The sequence below is a fragment of the Musa acuminata genome, chromosome BXJ1-5 (assembly GCF_036884655.1).
Source record: "Musa acuminata AAA Group cultivar baxijiao chromosome BXJ1-5, Cavendish_Baxijiao_AAA, whole genome shotgun sequence".
Classification (NCBI taxonomy): domain Eukaryota; kingdom Viridiplantae; phylum Streptophyta; class Magnoliopsida; order Zingiberales; family Musaceae; genus Musa; species Musa acuminata.
The window spans coordinates 21426330-21446819 of NC_088331.1; the positions used below are offsets into that span (position 1 = coordinate 21426330).

At 40.6% G+C, this 20490-nt stretch overlaps 1 protein-coding gene across 3 annotated transcripts; it reads left to right on the top strand.

Annotated features, from left to right (window-relative positions):
• Positions 1-1912: 1912 nt before the first annotated feature.
• On the top strand, positions 1913-16915 carry LOC135674063 (uncharacterized). Of its 3 annotated transcripts, none has more exons than XM_065183504.1 (5): positions 1913-2267; positions 15629-15686; positions 15868-16040; positions 16514-16541; positions 16649-16915. In XM_065183504.1, exons 1-3 carry the CDS (start codon positions 1938-1940, stop codon positions 15942-15944), a joined length of 465 nt encoding a protein of 154 aa, XP_065039576.1. In that variant the 5' UTR covers positions 1913-1937; the 3' UTR covers positions 15945-16040; positions 16514-16541; positions 16649-16915. The 3 variants fall into 3 exon arrangements, with proteins under 3 accessions (XP_065039576.1, XP_065039573.1, XP_065039574.1); XM_065183501.1 differs by having other exon boundaries at positions 1915-2267; positions 15629-15719; XM_065183502.1 differs by lacking the exons at positions 16514-16541; positions 16649-16915 and having other exon boundaries at positions 1915-2267; positions 15629-15719; positions 15868-16268.
• The last annotated feature ends 3575 nt before the right edge of the window (positions 16916-20490 follow it).

Here is a 20490-nt window from a genome sequence, read left to right on the forward strand (position 1 = left end):
GGGATGATGGACGGTGGAGATGTGGGCGATCAGCGCAACATCTCGGCCTCCGCAGCGAATCCCAGAAGGTAATATTTTCCAACACAAAACCCTCTTTTTTTTTTTTATCTTATGAATTTGGCAAGAGATCAACTGAGAACTCGGAAAGGAAAGATTGATAGAAGGGGAAGGAGGAAAGGTGGAGACAAGAGTGGAAATGAGAGGGAGGAGTGCTTAATATAGTGGAAGAGGATAATAAATTGGTTGTCATATATATAGAAATTAGATAATAATGAAAGATTATTTTTAGAAGATCAATAAATTCGTTCTCATAGATATAGGAAAAGGGTGATATTGGGAGATTATTTTTGGAAGAGGGAGCACGAAAGAAGGACCGTGGATCGTGGTAAACCAGCTGGACAATAACAAAATAAATTAAAACGTAGAATGCGTGTCTAATATGGTTTTTACAATTAATTTTTTTTTTTGTGTGTATGTTTCTGAAAATATTAAGTAAAACAATGTTTCCCAAACATATCGTTTCCAAGCACAAAAATCATTAATAATCTACAAAGTAAAATTCCCATCTACAAAATAGAGTGAATAATAACATTTGATCATGAAATTTATGAAAAAGACAATAGGAATATTATGTTCAAGAAGAATTTGCATGTTGAATTCATGTCCAAACCTCTAGTTGATCTATTACGTTTTACTTTTTTCAAATTTTAATAATTTATGTTTCGGAAGATTAAATAATAAAATGTTTTCCAAATATATATATGTATATATGGTTCGTAGATGATTATGAACTTTTACACTAAAAATTTAATCGATATAGATAGACATCGCCAAATGCTATTATAGGGTGGGTGCGACCCGTTGTAAGAATTATCTATGAGGACACTAGAAACGGAAATATGGTGTAAAATTGTCTTATGTGGATTTTGCATGTTTGTTAAGTATGTAGAACTAGAGCTAATATGATCGCTGAGATATTAATTGAAATTATGATTATAACAGTATGTAGAACTAGAGCTAATATGATTGCTGAGATATTAATAGAAATTATGATTATAACAGTACGTAGAACTAGAGCTAATATGATCGTTGAGATATTAATAGAAATTATGATTATAACATTATCAAATTTAGCTTCGGAAAACGACTTGAGTTTACTCAGAAGATTTTGATAAATGTATTTTTGTAAAAATGAGTTTAAACTTTTAGATAGGCTCAATAAATTAGCTAATGAGTCATATATTTAATTAAGGATGGATGTTGTATGATGAAGGTTTGAGTAGGAAAGAATGATGACTTGAAGGAGCTTATAGAGGCTTAGTTTATTTTTATCAACTTGAATTGACATAAAAAATGCACATTATGCAAAATTGGGTTGACCACCAAGATTAATCATATCAATATTCAGATACTTCTAAACTTAAATTAACTGGTATTTGCTAGTCACGGTTAATCTGATTTTTTTTGGTAATATGTATATGAAAAATATTAATCACCGGAGGAAATATATATAAACATTACAAAATTTGGAAGGATAGATACTTGAGACATCCTCTTCACTCGTGACTGTTTGACTGAACCATCCAATTACCACCTGAGTCAGCCATGGACGCCACGAAAGATGCGTGCCACACAGACCGAGGAGTCTGTCCGTGTCGCGCACACAAGCACGTGTCCAATCCTTCAAGACGTTCATCTCTGCTCGACCCGGCCCACCTACCTACTGCGACGTTGGGACCAACGACGGACCATTGCTTCGCTCGATCAACTGACAGGTGGAAAAATTGCATTACTCGTTCCAGACACTCGCCCGCGTGATCGTTGGACGATATGTGTGGGGCCCGCGCGGGTCCATTCCCGTTAGACTAAGAGAGCCGTAAACGGGACATGAAATTCTATAATGATAAATATCCTCGAGTCGACGACGCAAACGGGACATGAAATTCTTCTCGAATCAAACTTTCCTAGGTTCGTCGGGGACGGGTGGCTCCCCTCCGGCTACGCCACCCCGCCGTGCGATCGAGGAGGCTCATCCACTGATCTCTCCCGTACCGGAGAACCCTCCGGCGAGGCCGCACCGTACACGCGCGGAGGAAGAGCAGGTCCGCATAAGGCGGCGGGCCCTCGAGAACTGCAGGAAAGCCCTAGAATTGCTGGAGAACGCTGCCGGTGAGCCCTACGACGAGGATGTGGCGAAGGATGCGCCACTAGCGACGGCGAGAGGGGAGGAGGGATCACCGCTGCGGTCGGATACCGATGCCGATGAGGTACGGCTAGGGTCTATTATCGGATCCTCTTATTTCTAGTTGTGGAATTTGCACCTTGATAGAGATATTTCTTTATGATTTTGTGTAGATTAAGTTACTCCGATCAGTTCTTTAATTAGAACGGTTTGTGGACTCGATCTCAGATGTGTATTGTTCTTTGCGTGCATAGAATTAGTGTGCTGCAATTGGTTATTTTGTGGGTCCGGTGATCGATGTTTACGAGTTACCAGGAAACAAACTGGAAGACCGTAGTAGTGCTGGAAATATATTCATCACAGAACGTAGATACAGTTTGGGTAGTCTTGCAGCTTATTGATCAGAGCTCGTGATATATCTCATGTGACTTCACAAATCCTCAGCTACTTACGGGGGAAATGTGTATCCATCTTCTTTGCATGTGGAATATATTAATTTGAATGTGGTATCGTTGTCTTGGCCCTGCGTAAGGGGGATGATTGATTATATACCATGCAGACACATGTTAATGTCGATAGTGGTTTAAGAGTTTTTTCGCTTAAAATCAATGTGTTCTTATAGGTCAGGTATGTGCTTGTGAGTTGTGATAATGGTAGAAAGATCTTACTGGGAATTTAAGTTGGAGACTCATAGTAGATTACGCTTGTGTAGCCTAGTTAAACTTTAAAAAGCAGATGAGACAAAGTCAACCCACAATCTTCTCCCGTTGTTCTTAGTAGATACATGCACTGCAGCTTACGACATTACCTATAAACATAAGTGTTTTTTTAAAGGGAAAAATAGCATACGTTAGATCTTTGTGTTCTTTACATGTCTTCGATGGGGGTGGTATGACATGACAAACTAGGTTTATTTATAGTGGTGGATTATTCTATTAATGAAAACCTAGTCTGATCTCCAAAAGTTGTGTTAGTTTATTTCTGATAAAAATCTCAATATCCATTTCGATACCATTTTTACATGATTACATGGTGACACATAATCAGTCCATTTTTTAGTTTGATAACTTTTTTTTGGTAGTTTCTTAACTCCATCATATTGGAGAGTCATACGTTTCCTTCCCTGATGCCTTGTACAGCAATAATAAATGACAACAAGGTGTTATAAGCTTGTAAATGCATCCAAATACTTGCATTTATAAACGGATGGACAAACAAGTAATAAACTATGAGAAGATAACTCTTTAAATTCTCATTTGCTAATACATGCATTGCAGATGCCAGTTTGTAGTATACTGCACTTATTTGTGATATTCTATTTCACATGTGCTCCATGCCAATTTAGTTGGTTTCTGCAGTTGGTCAGCAGTAATCTGTTGCACAATTGGAGGAAAAAAGGGAGAAATTTTCACTAGTACAGCAAATGTCAAAGTATTTTGACTCATCTTTTCACACCATATGGTTCATGTGATTTGTATGGTACTCCAAGGACAAATTTTTTATTCTTTCATCGTCTTTGTCTAGAAATGTCATCCTTGGATAAATCCATTCTCATATTTGACAATGTGTATTTGTGATATATTGAAAGAAGCTTATTGATTACTGTAGTTGAATTATAAGATTGTTACTGCATTACAGCTTGGAAATACAAACTCATAAGGGCTTGAAAGGATTATGGTCTTTAAATGATTTATTGTTGCTTATGTTATTATTACGTCATTGGTATTGTAAATGGCATCAGAAATTGGGAATAACAAGTAGAATGCAATGGTTTCCACTTTCCAGTGTGAAATGATCTGTTGAACAATATGATAAATAGAACTAAAAGGCTGATCTGTTTCACAATGCATGTAAAGCTTACTACGGTTGTAAATTCAAGAGGCAACTCCTTGCAAAGAAATAAGATCAGATGTACAATAGGAGACCATCCAATTCTGTTAATAGAGGAGAAAAATGTAAGCTATCCTGCAGATTTCATATGATGAGCTATTTGACTTTATCACAGTATCATGCCAAATGGAAGTGGAAATCATGATTTGAAGCTTCGCTAACTTTAGTTGGTCCAACTCTATTAGGATCGAGTCGACACTAAGAGGGGGTGGGGGAATTAGTGCAGCGATAAAAGTTACGTTGAGTCGGAAATCTTCGTACGATGAAATTCGTTTCGATAATGTTTTAACTTTGAAAATGTTCGTAAGAGTGTGTAGCTAAAGTAATGAGGAAGTAAAGCAGTTGCAAAGTAAGTAAATGACTGTAATAGAAATGCAAATCGAGTTTATAGTGGTTCAATCGTCGTGATCTACGTCCACTCCCGATTCCTCTTCTGCCGAGGCCATCGGCATCTACTAACGGTCTTCCTTCAATGGGCGAAGACCAACTACCCTTACAACTCTATTCTTCTTTTGATAGGCTAAGGAGAGAACCTTTACACCACCACTTATCTCTAAACATAAATCACACTTAGACTAAAGGAGGAGAACTCTCACAAAATTACAACATAATTTTTTCTTGTTTTGTTCTCAGTTCTTGTGTAATCTGACCAGGGATAAGAGAGGTATTTATAGGTCCTAAATATATTCAAACTTGAAGTCTAAAAGTGTCTTATCCCCGGTTTTCGAGATACTGATGGTACCATCGCCTGTGCTGGATAGTACTATCTCCTGTAGCACTGACACTGGGCGGTACCACCACCCAGTCTGACGGTACCATCGCTAAACACAGTTTGGGAGACTATGTCTGGGCGGTACCACCGTCGAGGTTGGCGATACCACCGCATGACACTGGGCGGTACCATTGCCCAATCTGATGGTACTATTGCCAAATACAGTCTTGGAGACTGTGTCTCGGAGATTGAGCCACAAGCGGTGCCACCGCTTGTCCCAACTTTTGGGTCACTAAATGAGCCTTTCTCTTGGCCCAAAATAGCCCCACTTTACGCCTAGTTGGCCCCTAATTGAGTTGGCTTAATTACATTCTAAACCAACCCAATTACAACATAAACTAACTCGATCTAGACAAATTATTACAAAGCACGAATCATCTGTTGTCCGACATATCATTGGTTCTTCCAGCGCTTCGTCTGATCCTTCGGCGCATCGTCCTCTCTTTCGGCATATTGCCCAATCGGCATGTTGACACCCACAACTTCCGATCTCTTTTGTCACGGACTTAGCTGGTTTTGCCTAAGTCGTGCGGCACCCTTGCGTGTTCGTCCGCAAAGGTCAGCCTCCCCGAAGCCTCCTATGGTCCCTTAGGACCCACAAAAGAGAAAACGGGTTAGAGAAAACGCCTCACTCGGGATCCACAAGCAAACATTTCCGAAAACACTTCATAGACAATGCAAATTACAAACATACTTTAGAAGCTCTGAACAGTTGTACAATAAAGGGTCAAAATGGTCCATTACAGACCGAAAATCTCTCACACGTGTCCACATGACACAACCTTTATTTACAAGCCTAAAGCGGCCACCAACCTAACTAAAATGAGACTATTAAGCCTTCGGTCGCCCCTCTACATGCTGTACAGAGCATGAACATACCAAAAGACACGGACATACATAAGCATTACATCAAACATCCTGTTTAGAAGTTTGTCCTTGACATTCTCTCCCACTTATTCCTTCAACGTCCTCGTCGAAGCCTTTGTTGACACTACAACTCCTTGCATTTGCTGAGTCTTCAATCTTCTGCTCCAGCTGCAATGTGCCTCTTGGCTCCCAGCTACTGTTTTTGAGTAGTCGAACCTTTGATCCGCTATGCTGCTTCAACTCGCTAATGACTCTGACTCTAGTGTGGGGTTGGCTGAGTTGTGTTGATCCCTGTTGGTTCCTGCGGATCCTCCAGATGAAGGAAAAGACCATCCTTACTATGCGCCAATCTCTTAAATGTTCATGCTGCTTGAACTGGGTGGATGCTTGTTGGAGCTTTAACGAGCATCGTCTCGCAAACTTATGAAGTTTTGGGTCATTCCTTTACAAAATTTGCCCATTGACTCTTCTTTCACTTAGTTGTCACTTCCAAGTAGGTTTGTATCACTTCCGCTTTCGATTGACAGTTCGTTGGGAAATGAAGCGGACAATCTATTCTCAGTAACATTGATCACCGTTGGTGAGGATTTGACAACTATTGTCTTCCATTATCTTCGAAGGGTCTTTGAACATGTGCAGAGCTCTTCTGCTGGATAGATAAGAGAATTGGGGTATTCGATTTCGCCCATTCTCTTAAGAGTTGAGAAGGCAAAGTTTACTTGACTTCGCCTGCCTCCTCGAGGTTGTACTCCATGCATCGAGATGGTTACTGGCCTTCGCCTGCTCTTTGCTCCCACTTCTGAAGCACTTGAAGTGTTTGCACTCCTTGCGTTGAGTTAGTTACTGTGATTCACCTTCTCAATGCCATCAAACTTCTGGAATGCAGGAAGTTTTCACCCCAATTTGAAGTGATTCTCTCATAGGTTTCGTCGTCTCTGGGATTGTACCGTCTTCTTCATCAATCTTGCTGCCTACTCTATTGAGTAGCAAAGGTACAACACCGCGTACTGCCTGCTTCGTTCCTTGGTCATGTACTCTTGCCTGACCCAAAGTCCTTCACTTTCGGCTATCTTGATGAGAAGCTCGTTGACACCGGTCTTACGAAGTTCATTGGCCTCTGCCCTTCAGCCTTGTCTCGGTACTTGGAGTTTGCGTCTGCATGCTCCACCTCCTCAGCCCCTTTCACGACCAAGTGCTCTCCCTTCATGAGAGCAAGGGATCAATGACTTTCACGGAAGTCCCGCCTCTGCGGTACCATGGCGCTGCCATGCCCATGGCACTACTATCCGTCGCCTCGCATCTGCATCCCTTTTCTTCACAATTAGTAGATATGCCTCTGTGGCACTCCTCTGAGTCCACCTCCATTCTAACTGATGCTTGATTTTGGGTAGCTAAGTCCCTCTGGACTCGTCGTCACTTCCTCGCCCCTTTCGACCCCCTGCTTCAACACCTCTGTGTTCTCTAAGCAGCTCCCTTTGGTCGATAGAAAGACAGACTGCAACTCCCATGCATGGCCTCTGCCATCACGTTGTAGGGTTTGCACTAATTCTGTTCTCCTTAGCTTCCTTGGTAGCAACGTTCGCTTACTCGACCTTGTCCTCTGACTTGTCGGGCTCCCTTAAGCGAATATAGGCTCTAGAGTAGTCCAACTCTCCAGCTGCTTCGATCATACCTCTGCATGGTCAAGTCCCTCCCCTGGGACTCACTGGTACTTGCATTCGAATTTTTTCCATCGGTGGAACACAGCCCCCATATGCTGATGACCAAGGCTTTTATCCGATGCAAAATTCGATGCACGCACGGAAGACCCGCCTCTGCGGTACCATGGCCTTCACTCCTTGAATCCATAGCCCTTCTTACCGTCGTGTTGTTCACCGAAGTGGAGCTTCCAGTAGCTCCCGATCATACCTCCGTATGATCTAGTCCCTCACGGGACTATGTCGTGTGTATCGCATTGCCACGAACTGTTCCACCACGATCCGCTGCACCATGTCGCCTCCTGGTGACATCTCTATTGCATTATGATCCTTGTGGGATGAACTCGAATTGTGATCCCTCCATGTGTAGCCTCTGCCAATACATCGCAGGGTCTCTTCCACCTTCGATTTTGTTCGCTCCTTTGGCAATCGACCTTCATCCACCCACTCTTGGGTCACACCTAGATGAAGCACCGCTCTAGGACAGTCCGTCGCCTAGTAGCTCCCGAAGTCCACCGACTTCGCTGAAAATAGTGCACCATTGTTTGGATCCTGGGCCTCTGCCCTTACCAGCACAATCTCCGCTGCGCATCGCTTCCTGCCTAGCAACTTGACTGGTAACACTATGGCATATTCTTCAAGAGTACCCGCCTCTGCATCCTCTTGCCCCGTGCCAAGGCCTTCTAAACCCAACTTCGTCTCCGCAAGTTGAGTCGCCTTAGTTCCTCCATCAAATGCTTCTCTGAGATGAGGTGCATGTGTCCAGAAGCTCCTTTCGTCTTTGGCACAATGCAAGATGAGTTTGCTCCGTCAGAATGAAGGACCCATAGAACAACATGATCCTGCTCTTGCCTCTGCAAGAGTTCATGTCCTTGACCTCTGTCCAAGGAAAGCACTATGCCTCCGCTCCATGTTTCATCTTTTATGTTGGCTCCCTTTATGCGGCTTGGTACTTCGCCAAGTTACACCCAAGTTGCTCCGCTCCTCGTTTTGCATTGAGTTGATGGTGGCCCTCGCGCCCACCATTCCACGGGTTAGCCCTCCCTGGAGTCCGATCTCCATATCGACTCCAAGTGTGCCTTCATTTGTGTTGCTTTGGATCGCTCCCCCACTTGATCTCGTAATGCATCCACCAATGCATTCTCTCAAGCGAGATCATGCGACGACTCCTCGCCGCTTGCTCGGTCCATTGAGCTTCGTGGAGTTGTTTGTTGAGGTACTCCTCAATTTGTGCGGTCCGTCTCATATGATTTTCCCTCTGGAGAGCCGGGACTTATCCCTCATGGATAACTGTCCCGTTGGAGCAACATCTCTCTTCGTTTCGGAGACCACCATCCCCTTCGGACTGCTCCGATTTGTTGAACAAACTGTGCATTGTTCTGCCTTCTGCAAACGCACTTGCTAGATTGCGACTCCACGTCAATACAGCCCCCGCTTCACCACTCAAAGCCTAGTAACATGCTGAACTTGTTGCACACTTCAGCCTCCTACGGACGTATCCTTCACATGCAGAAGAGAAAGTTTCAATGCTCCATGGCGTCGAGTTTCGGTCGCCTTGGGATGGCCGCGAACATTCCATCGTCCGCATACAAGCCCATGTATGAGTACTGAATTCTTTGAGTTAGCAATTCCCCTCACCTCTGTGAGCTTTGCACAACTCTTTCGGTCGCTGAGCAACTCATTCCACCTTGCATGGTCTCATCCTTTACCAAGCGTCTCGCTTGCCTTGAGCACCATCAAGTATAGTTGTCAACGTTGAGCCGTAGCTCAAACTCAGCCATCCCAACCTTTGTGCGCTCTACATTCTTCCAAGCTTGCCTGTTGTCATGGTGCCTCTTGCGCGAAGGGTTGGCCATTCCTCTGAATGCCAATCTCAGATGCCCGCTCCTCCGAGCGACTCTTTTTCCCCACATCTCCATGCCCGTTTTCCCACAAACGGTCGCGCGTATGCTGACTGCCCTCAACGCAGCCCCGCTAGATCCCCCACGTTTGCATGCTAAGTGTTTTTATGAGTGCTTGTCCCGCTCTGATACCATCTGTCATAGACTTAGCTGGTTTTGCCTAAGTCGTGCGGCACCCTAGCGTGTCCGTTCGCAAAGGTTAGCCTCCCCGAAGCCTCCCATGGTCCCTTAGGACCCACAAAAGAGAAAACGGGTTAGAGAAAACGCCTCACTCGGGATCCACAAGCAAACATTTCCGAAAACACTTCATAGACAATGCAAATTACAAACAGACTTTACAAGCTCTGAACAGTTGTACAACAAATGGTCAAAATGGTCCATTACAAACCGAAAATCTCTCACACGTGTCCACATGACACAACCTTTATTTACAAGCCTAAAGCGGCCACCAACCTAACTAAAATAGGACTATTAAGCCTTCGGTCGTCCCTCTACATGCTGTGCAGAGCATGAACATACCAAAAGACACGGATATACATAAGCATTACATCAAACATCCTGTTTAGAAGTTTGTCCGTGATACCTTGGCGCAATGTTTGATCCTTCGACCCGATGCCCGAATTCACGGCACGAGGCTTTCTGTTGACATGTCGACCGATCCTCTGGCCCGACGTCTAATCTTCTGACATGTTCAACTCCGGCCCAACATTCCATTTCTCCTGCTTTAATCAATCTACCTCTCCTGATCGAAGCGAGTCCTGCGTCACTCAAAACGCAAATTAGATCATAAAATTATCAATTAGTTTCATCATCAAAATCCGAGATTCAACAATCTCCCCATTTTTTATGATGACAACCAATTGATTACGGAGTTAACGTTAACCCCACCCTATCAATATGCCATATTGATAGAACCTTTAAATTCATAAAATCATGCAATGTTTCAAAATATAAAAATGCATCATACTACACATGATTTAAATCATCATCATTACTTGTCCTCTTTTGTTATCGACAAAAAGGAGAAGTGCATTTAGCAAGTTTTTGAGATACGCAAGTTTTACAACATACAAACTAGTAATAATTTTGAGTTGTATAAGTTTGTAAATTTAGCTTCTTTTTTTGAGATAGGTAAGTTTGCAAGTTTTGCTTCTTGAGATATGCAAGATAGCACTTTTGCTTCTCTTGAGATTGCAAGCTAGCAATTCTTAGTGATGTTTAAGATAGCAAGTTCTTTCTTCTCTTTTGAGAAGTGCAAGCTAGTAATTTTGCTTCTTAGCAAGTTTTTTTCCTTGAAATGTGCAAGCTAGCAATTTTTCTCCCCCTTTGTCATTGTTAAAAAGAAGGAAAGAATACAATGTTGTAATTCTTTTCCCTTTACATCAATTTCCAAATCATAACAAAGATAAAGTATCAATCTTATTTCAATATGACATATTGAAATAAGGTATCATTTCAGAAAATGATAGTTGACTTTCACATCATTTCATCAAAAAATTATAAGTATTGCATGCATTATTCCAAATCATAAATATTTCAATCATGATTGTATTAAAATGTCAAATTACATTACATCATACCATGCATGATCATAACTTCTCATTTTTATGCATCAACATAATATCATGAGTATTTCATGTATAATTTCATATCATCACATGAAGAATATCAAAAAAAATTAATTAGTTAATGAGATATACACTTCATGAATACAAGGGAGTCATGAACCAAATTTCAAATTGTGAATATCGAAAAATCAAGAGAAAAATTATGGTTCTTTTTGGATGACTCAAATAGCGAAAAGAAGAATCATAGTAAATGATCTTGATTCATAAAAAATCTCATGTTATAATTATAAGAATTCATAAGAAAAATCATGATTCATTTAAATAATTCTCCTTTTTAGTAAATAGCAAAATGAACTATGATAGTTCAAAAACAAGATATTAATTCATAGAAAGATCTCAAGTATTAAATATCGAGAAATCAAGATGAAAAAATAAATCTCAATCCATAAAATTTTCTTGTAAGAAATGTAAAGTCATCATCGTCACTTTGGGCATGATACCAAATTAATAAATTTTCAAATCAATATTACTTGGGTATGCATGATACCAAAACATGGTTTCAAGTCTTCAACATATAACATGCATAATTTTAAACCATTATCAAGGTCATAGTTTGTTTGCATAAGTCTCTTCTTTAGTAATTGGTAAGAAGGAATCATCAAAGATAGAAAATATTTTGATTCTCATAAAAAATAGCTCAAGTAGAGAAATCAAAAGAAAGTTCATGATTCAGTTGAAAAATTTTCATTCAAATTCAATTTGTTAACTCCAAACTTATCATCAAAATCACTTTTCTTAATTCAAGAGATAACATAAAATAGATTCATCACTAAGAATTACTTGTTGAAAATTTGAAAAGCTTTAAGATATTTTCAAGAAACATGTATTCTCCAATTTTTGTTTCAATTTAAGTGATTTGATTTCATATAAGCATGTCCAAGTTTTTTTCGCCAAATCAAAACATGCATCATCGTTTAAAATCGAAAGAGCAAATCTCATCATAGAAATCATCAAGATCAATAAATCACAAAAATCATTATTACTTCAAATCATCATGCATAATTAAATCATCAAGCATGATTTCATTAATCATAAAGCATTTTCAATTAAAATGATTAAGTGAATCTAACTCTTCATGCTTAGTTTTCAATACAAAAGCCATGCATCATCATTTATAATCGAATAGCAACATGGAAATCATCAAGATACACATTATTGCTTCTTAAAATATGTATAGAATTAATCTTATTTGGTGTACAAGCATTGCATTTAATTTTAACATTTTTATTCCTTTATCGTAAAACATGTAATTGTCATGATAAAATATATATATTTTTAAAACTAATTCATCAAAGCATGAAAGCACTAAGTAATTTCATGGTAAAGTAAATACATTTCGGGTGAGTTACATACCACATTATGAGAGGCCACCTTGTTTTTGTTGGTTTGCTCCTCATCTTCAAATACGCTTGATTCGTCCTTGAGTGCTTCCTTCTTCTTTGGTAACTTCTTCAGTTTTATATACTCATCTTTGGAGTGCCCCGGTTTCTTGCGTTCATAACAAGTAGTTGTGTTCTTTTTAAGTTTGTTTTTATTCTTTGATTCATGTTTCATGAACTTTTTAAGCTTTATTGTTAAGAGTTCAAAGTCATCATCACTTGAGCTTTCGCTCGAGTGGTCTTCTTGAGTTCTAAGTGTCAAATCCTTCTTGTTCTTTGGAAGATAGTTCTCATATTCATTTTGTATCATACAACTCATTTTATTGGTCATTAAAGACCCGATAAGTTCTTCAAGTGGAAACTTGTTTAAGTCTTTAGCCTCTTGTATTGTCGTCACTTTTGGATCCCAACTTTTTGGAAGTGATCTTAGTATTTTGTTAACAAGTTCAAAATTAGAAAAACATTTACCAAAACTTTTTAAACTATTGATGACATCCGTAAAATGGGTGTACATGTCAATGCTAGTTTCGCTTGGCTTCATTCGAAATAATTCAAAGTCATGCATTAAAAGATTAATTTTCGAATCTTTAACTTTACTAGTATCTTCGTGTGTGATTTCTAAGTGTGTGCCAAATCTCATAAGCCATTTCGCAAATAGAAACTCGATTGAATTTAGTTTTATCCAAAGCATAAAATAAAGCATTCATAGCTTTGGCCTTCAAAGAGAGAGTCTTCTTCTCCAAATTATTCCAATCGTTCATTGGAAGAGAAGACTTTTGAAATCCGTTTTCAACAATATTCCATAAATCAAGATTCAACGAAAGCAAGAAAACTCTCATCCGAGTTTTCCAATAAGTGTAGTCCATCCCATTGAACATAGGAGGACGAATGATAGAGTGATCATCTTGAAAGCTGAAAAGAACCATTTCTCTTGGGTGTTAAATCAAACGATAAAAAACGTGGTTCTGATACCAACTGTTAGGATCGAGTCGTCACTAAGAGGGGGGGGGGGGGGTTGAATTAGTGCAGTGATAAAAGTTACGTTGAGTTAGAAATCTTTATATGATAAAATTCGAATAGTGTGCAGCTAAAGTAATGAGGAAATAAAGCAGTTGCAAAGTAAGTAAATGACAACAATAGAAATGCAAGTCGAGTTTATAGTGGTTCGGTCGTCGTGACTTATGTCTACTCCCGATTCCTCTTCCGTCGAGGCCACTGACATCTATTAACGGTCTTCCTTCAATGGGCGAAGACCAACTACCCTTACAACTCTATTCTTCTTTTGATAGGCTCAGGCAGTGATTTAAAAAGCACTAGGCGCCAAAAGCCATCAAGGTCCAAAAACGCCCGAGGCGTTAGGCGCTCGCTCGAGCGAAGCGAGGCGTTAAAATATAAAAATATATAATATAATTAATAAATATAATTATTTAAAATTTTAAATAAAAATATGCTATTAAATTAAGAAAATCTAAGATTCAAAATCACAATGTCACATTAACAAAAAGTTTCAAAATTCAAAACAATAAAATTTTACATCAAAATAAAAATTAACAACATTAAAATCAAAATAATATATTATTAATCTATTAACAGTATTGAAAATTAATCATTTCAAAATTCAAATAAACTTAATATTAAGAGTATACTGTATACTGAGCCTGACGGAGAAACGAGGAAGCAGCAGCGAGCGGCGGCAGCGGGAAAGGGAAAGGGAGTGGGAGGCACGAGCAGCGGGAGGGCTCGCGGGAGTCGCGAGCAGCGGGAAGGCTCGCGGGAGGCGCGAGCAGCGGGAGGGCTCGCGAGTAGCGGGAGGCGCGAGCAGCGACAGCGACGAGCAGCAGCAGCGGGAGCAGGAGCGACGAGCTACGAGATCGGGAGCGGCAGCGGGTTAGGGTTGGGTAAGGGTTATATCGGTTTAGTTGGTTCGATTGAACCAACTAACAACCGAACCAGGACCGAACCAGACCTAAAATCCTGGTTCGGTCACTTGGTTTACCCAGGCGCTCGCCCGAAGCGCCCAGCGCCTGGGATCGGGCGAGCGCCCAGGCGACGCCTGTTTGAAGCGTGCCGCCTGGGACATTAGCGAGGCGCTCGGGCCTCGCCTCGCCTCGCCCGAGCGCCTAGGCGAGCGCCCGAGCACCTCTTTCAATCACTAGGCTCAGGAGAGAACATTTACCCCACCTTACTCCTCTCTAAATAGAAATCATACTTAGACTAGACGAGGAGAACTCTCACAAGATTACAACAGAATTTTCCCTTGTTTTTGTTCTCAGTTCTTATGTAATTTGAGCAGGGATGAGAGGGGTATTTATAGGCCTCAAATGGATTCAAACTTGGAGCCTAAAAGTGTCTTATCCCCAGTTTTCGAGGTACTAGCGGTACCACCTCCTATGCTGGTCGGTACTACCGCCTGCAGCACTGACACTGGGCAGTACCACCGCCTGACACAGTTTGGGAGACTGTCGGGGCTGTACCACCGCCCAGTTTGGCGGTACTACCGCTTGATACAGTCTTGGAGACTGTGTCTCGGAGACTGAGCCACTAGCGGTGCCACCGCCTGGATCGACGGTGCCACTGAATGAGCTTTTCTCTTAGCCCAAAATAGCCCCACTTTGGGCCCAGTTGGCCCTTAATTGAGTTGACTTAATTACATTCTAAACCAACTCAATTACGATCTAAACTAACTCGATCTAGACAAATTATTACAAAGCATGAATCATCTGTTGTCCAGCATGTCATTGGTTCTTCCGACGCTTCGTCCGATCCTTCGGCTCATCGTCCTCTCCTTCGTTGTATTGCCCAATCGGCATGTTGACACCCGCAACTTCTGATCTCCTTGACGCAATGTCAAATCCTTCGGCCCGATACCCGAATTCACGACATAAAGTCTTTTGCTGACACGTCGACCAATCCTTCGATCCGACGTCCAATCTTCTGACATGTTCGACTCCGGCCCAACATCCGATTCCTCTTGCTTTAATCAATTTGCCTCTCCTGATGGAAGCTAGTCCTGCGTCACTCAAAATGCATATTAGATCATAACATTATCAATTGGTTTCATCATCAAAATTCGAGATTCAACAAACTCTTGTTTAGAAATTCTTGCCATGTGAGGAACATTTGTTCTTTTCGAGCTTGTTGTTTCTAATGTTGCATGTAAATAAAAATGGTTTTGTTCTTTGTATGAGTGTGCTTGATGTTAATTTTTTCCCTACTCTTTCAGCATTTTTTTACTGCAAAGTACAATCTCATAGATTTATGTTGTTGTTTTTTGACGAGTATAATTTTAGTACCATGTCTTTTATTTTGCAGCTATGTACACTTTTGAAGTCAAGAGTTGAATTGTCATACTTCCTTGAAAAACTTTGGAGTATGCAGACATCTGTTCATCAAAATATTCATGGCGAGCCAACTTATATATATATCTCTTTGCATCTTTAATAAAAATTCATCTTATGAACTACTTCTTGTTGTTTGAAATGTCTGAATTCTCCTAAAAAACCAAAATTATCTATGAATGATGCCGGTGGATGCATTTCTCTTGGTTGCAGATGATAATGCATCTTGGGACATGGTTACTGCTAGAGACTTGTGGGAAGACAGACTTGTCGATGGGGAGAATGACTGAGAACAAGATGGTTTTATTCTCATTAGGCAAGAGGATATTGTGGATGGAATAGCATGCTTCATGGCTGATTACCTATTATCATTACAGCAAATGAAAGTATGTCAAGTGCCATCTTACCAAAAACATAACAAGTGTTACTTATTTGCGCTTTTTTTCTGTTTGGAGATCTTTATATTAATGTGAAAGGCACTTTACTTTCCCAATAATATAGATTTTGCCTACGGAGATTTATTGTGTGTAGTCTCTAGGGAAAACACTTTTCATGGACGCAGAGATAATTGCTTTGGTTAAAGAAATTGCTCCAAGATAGTCTGCTTTGTTCTATGAATACTTGTGGTTTTACTTGCTGCAGTGTTGGAGATATCTCTTATAGAAATTGCATAGGTTTTACATATGACATTTCGTTATGCATTGGCCAATAAGGTGTTTGTTTGTGAGTGAAATTCAATTTGCTTAAGAAAAGTTTTAGCTGGTCTTGTTTTTCTTAACCGTTTGCCTTTATTGGGTTTGTCAACATAATGGTCTTCATTATTGTCTGTTTACTTATTGCTAGCAGCTTACTTTTGCAGGAATTTACTCCAAATCAGCTTCAAGATGGTGAGTCATTTGTATTATTATGCCTCTCTCTTTATATTATTGTTGACTGCTTGGCATTAATGAACCGTCGCTTAAGATGCTTGTTGCCTGTTTCTGTGGATCCTTAGCCCTATGCAAAACATTTTCTGTGAAGAAGAGGAGCCAGCTTCCAAAGGCATGGGATGGAAGCAAAGTTATTTACAATGTTGCTTCTTGGAGTGCTACTGCTATCGAGTAGGCATCCTTTTTTATTTTTTATATCATTTTCTTAAAACAGTTTCATGTGACTGACTGCTTTGGTAACATTTACTAGATAAGTTTATTAGAGACCTCGCTTGGTGATGCCATAACATTATCTTTTTGCCTAGAAGGCTGGAACCAATAGCATTTACCTCTCTCTCTGCCTTGATGAACTTTAGAAGTAGTCCACAAACATACTTTTGGGTAAAAAGCATATTTTCTCAATGATCGTCTAGATTACGCTCTTGGAAGATACAATTTTGATATAAACATACATTGTTCTTGTCATTTTAGTTTAGAGTATCGAGATTTGTTCGATTCGGAGAAACTACTTTATTTGTAGAGATAAGGTTGCATATATTGATTTAATTTAAATCATGTTACAACACTTTCGGAAGCCTGGTGCACAAGGTCATGTTTTTAGGTTTGGGAGTCTTTGTCCCAGTAATATTCGACAACTTTTTCTTGTTTAATATTACTGGGACAAATTTGTGGTCTACCCATCTTGATTTACGCTAACATGAGGATGGTAATTCCATGAAGAGCTGCTTATAGAAAAATTATGAGGTGATTTGAATAACTGCATATGCAATTTTAGATTAGCATCTGCACCATTCAAATATAATTTTAGATTAGCATCTGCCCAGAACAAACCTTCCAGAGTTTCGGTGGATGGCTTTCGTAGACTATATAACAGGAAGTGGCGTGGAGATAAAATTTGAACACATTGAAGGGACTAGTAATATCCTTGCAAACTCTTTGTCCAGACTAATAAATATTCTAGTTGTAGGATGGCCAAGCGAACAAGTATTCCTGCTATTAGAGGCCACCCAGGAGATTCAAGCACAACCAAACCCGAAAGCAGCGATATACCTCAACAAACTGTTAGTAACCTTGTCCAACAATATCAACAAAAGCTGGACGAGCTCAAATCAGAAATGCAAGGAGGAATCCCCCTCTGTAAAATCAAGGCAATCGAAGGAGAGCTCAGGACCATTCAAAGAGAAGCCGCCCGCCAAGCCTGCGAAGCATTACAATGCTTCCACGACATCCACTCAGCAAAGGCAAAGGAATATCAGAGGAGTGGGGGCAAGGACAGTTGGTACAAAGACTGGCTACCAACTGTCCTCTAGCACCAGCAATAGCTGGAAAGAGCTCTTGCACTAACCAAAGATTCCGCCCAGAGGATAAATAACTTCAATCTTTAGAAACTCGGGGAGCCGTGCATAATTGGAGTCTAGCGTCGGCGCCACTGTTTTGCGCCACTAGTTTTTACTTTACCATCCTTTTGCATTGAGCCCCGGGGAGCCGTGCATAATTGGAGTCTAGTGTCGGCGCCACTGTTTTGTGCCACTAGTTTTTACTTTACCATCCTTTTGCACTGAGCCCTGGGGAGCTGTGCATAATTTGGGGTCTAGCGTCGGCACCCCTGTTTTAGTAAAGGCAAAATAGAAAACTTTGACAAAGAGTGTCGATGGGGGCAAATGATCACCCGACCATCTGCTTTAGTTTCTCTATATAAGTCTTAGATCAGCTCATTGCAGGGCATTCAGAAAATACATCTGAAGTTCTACTTTGAGTTCCAAGTCATAAATTAGAGTCTGTAAGTTTCTTTCTAGTTCTTCGTACCTATCTCTGTTTTTATTTCTTGAAGGTACAATGAAAGCTTAGTGAATACTTTTGCTAAGTGATTACTTGAAGCTTAGTGAATACTTTTGCTAAGTGATTACTTTGGTATCAGAGCTTGTTTTTATGGCTTTCTATATTGCTTCAAGATAGTCATGTGGACAGGTTTTGAGGAGCATGGGTTAAATTTTTGTTAAGTTCCTTCTATCATTTAGAATCAACTCGTGAAGCTTAAATAACCATGGGTAAGTACTTTCTTTAATCCAGGGAAAGGTTGTCAAAAGACGTAAGGTGTCAAAAATTGGGCAGGGAGACCCTAAGAAAACACTGATAAGGTGAGGCAACCTAAGACTAGAAAAAGGAAAGGAAGACCAATGGTTAGGAATGCCTAAGATAGATGTCTGAAAGATGGGAAGAAGCTATACAACAATGGTATACTAGCTCCCATACCTCGAAACTAGACTATCTTGACCTTGCAAAAGTATTTCTCAACAGGTATATTGCTTCATACCTATCTCACTTTGCTAGGGTATCTTGACCTTGCAAAAGTATTTCTTCCCCGCACAAGGTATACCTATTGGGGATATGGCATCTCCCCACCTCCTTCTGAAACGTTAATATCCTGACAATAGGAATTCAGGTTTTATGTGCACCGATCGAGATAGGTATGAAGCACACCATCAGGATTACTTCATACCTATCTCACTTTTATATCACTCCAGGCGAGATGATGCACACCATAAGAAATTAACGTTTATATCACTCCAGGCGAGATGATGCACACCATCGAGTTTATGTGCACCGATCCAAAGAGGCAATGTTGGTCACCAATAATCAGGAAGACAGGGCATTCATCATAGAGGAAAGCTATGACCGACTGCAAAGGAGCCGCATGCAATACATTCACCTAGGCATACTGCAAGTCAGGATGCAAACGCTCCATCGGCAAGAAGAAGGAACACTAGCACTATTAGTGTTCAGAGATAATAGATGGGCTGACGACAAGTCCATCATAGCCACCATGGAGGTAGACTTGACTCGAGGAAGTCAGCTGGTCTACATCATTCCTGACATCATGATGACAATTAGGGACTTCTTCCGCAACATTCAAATTTCAATCCTCACTAGAGGATATTACACATGGCGGAATGGTGAGGCAAACTTGCTAATCACCCGTGGAATAGTAGGGCGACTTTCAAATACCCCGAATATCGCCTTTGCATATGAAACATCAGGGGTGGTGGACTACCTAACAAGCCATGGTGTCCGGGCACTTCTCGGAAGGAGGTACTCCACAACTGAGCTACATGGCAGAGACTGGGTCATCAGACCAACCCAGATTGCAATACTAATACAGCCAACAGAAGTAAGGAGTCGCAACCTTATTGATGGCAGAATATCTATAAGCTTTGACAACTACAAAGCTGCATCTACATCCAGCCGGATCAACTACAATACCGCTGATGATGAAACATTTAGCGATGAAGAAGAAATCCGGAGCCACATAGTAGCTGTCAACATCCAATTATTTGATGATAGTGAAAATGAAGCTGAAGAATTACGTAAAAACCTGAATTCCTATTGTCAGGATATTAACGTTTCAGAAGGAGGTGGGGAGATGCCATATCCCCAAAAATTTCAAAAGAAAGTAATTGCAGCAGGACTCGAGGAAGACCTAGCAATGGAATACCCCCAACTTGCAAAGTTATCTCAACAGGTATATTCATCCTCTGCTGTATCAAATTACAGACCACCTGCGGATTCAACTATGGGACCGGCAAATTACCCCCCAGCAGTGAATGTGGAATCCATAAGCCAAAGGCCCGCATATGAAGGCTACTCAAGACATCCAAGGTTCAAATCCAAGGATTTCTCAGAAGCTTGGAACCTCCCATCAGCCTTCCAACAACAAGGGGCAATGTTTATAATTCCGTCCCAACTTGGGATGTTTAATGAAGTATTTATGAGATGAGAATCAATCACTAAAAACTTGGTTTCCCTACAAGGATTCACTGATCCCCAAGCAAAAATGGAATTCATTGAAAACTTGCTTGGAGAAGCAGAGAAATTAGCATGGATCTAATGGCGAATGGCGTACCCAGAG

Excerpts from the sequence above, each read along its gene's own strand:
- LOC135674063 (XM_065183501.1), top strand. The coding sequence starts at position 1,938 with ATGAAATTCTTCTCGAATCAAACTTTCCTAGGTTCGTCGGGGACGGGT. Across the intron at positions 2,268-15,628 it reads CGGATACCGATGCCGATGAG|CTATGTACACTTTTGAAGTC; the intron begins GTACGGCTAGGG and ends TTTATTTTGCAG. Across the intron at positions 15,720-15,867 it reads TGTTCATCAAAATATTCATG|ATGATAATGCATCTTGGGAC; the intron begins GCGAGCCAACTT and ends TCTTGGTTGCAG.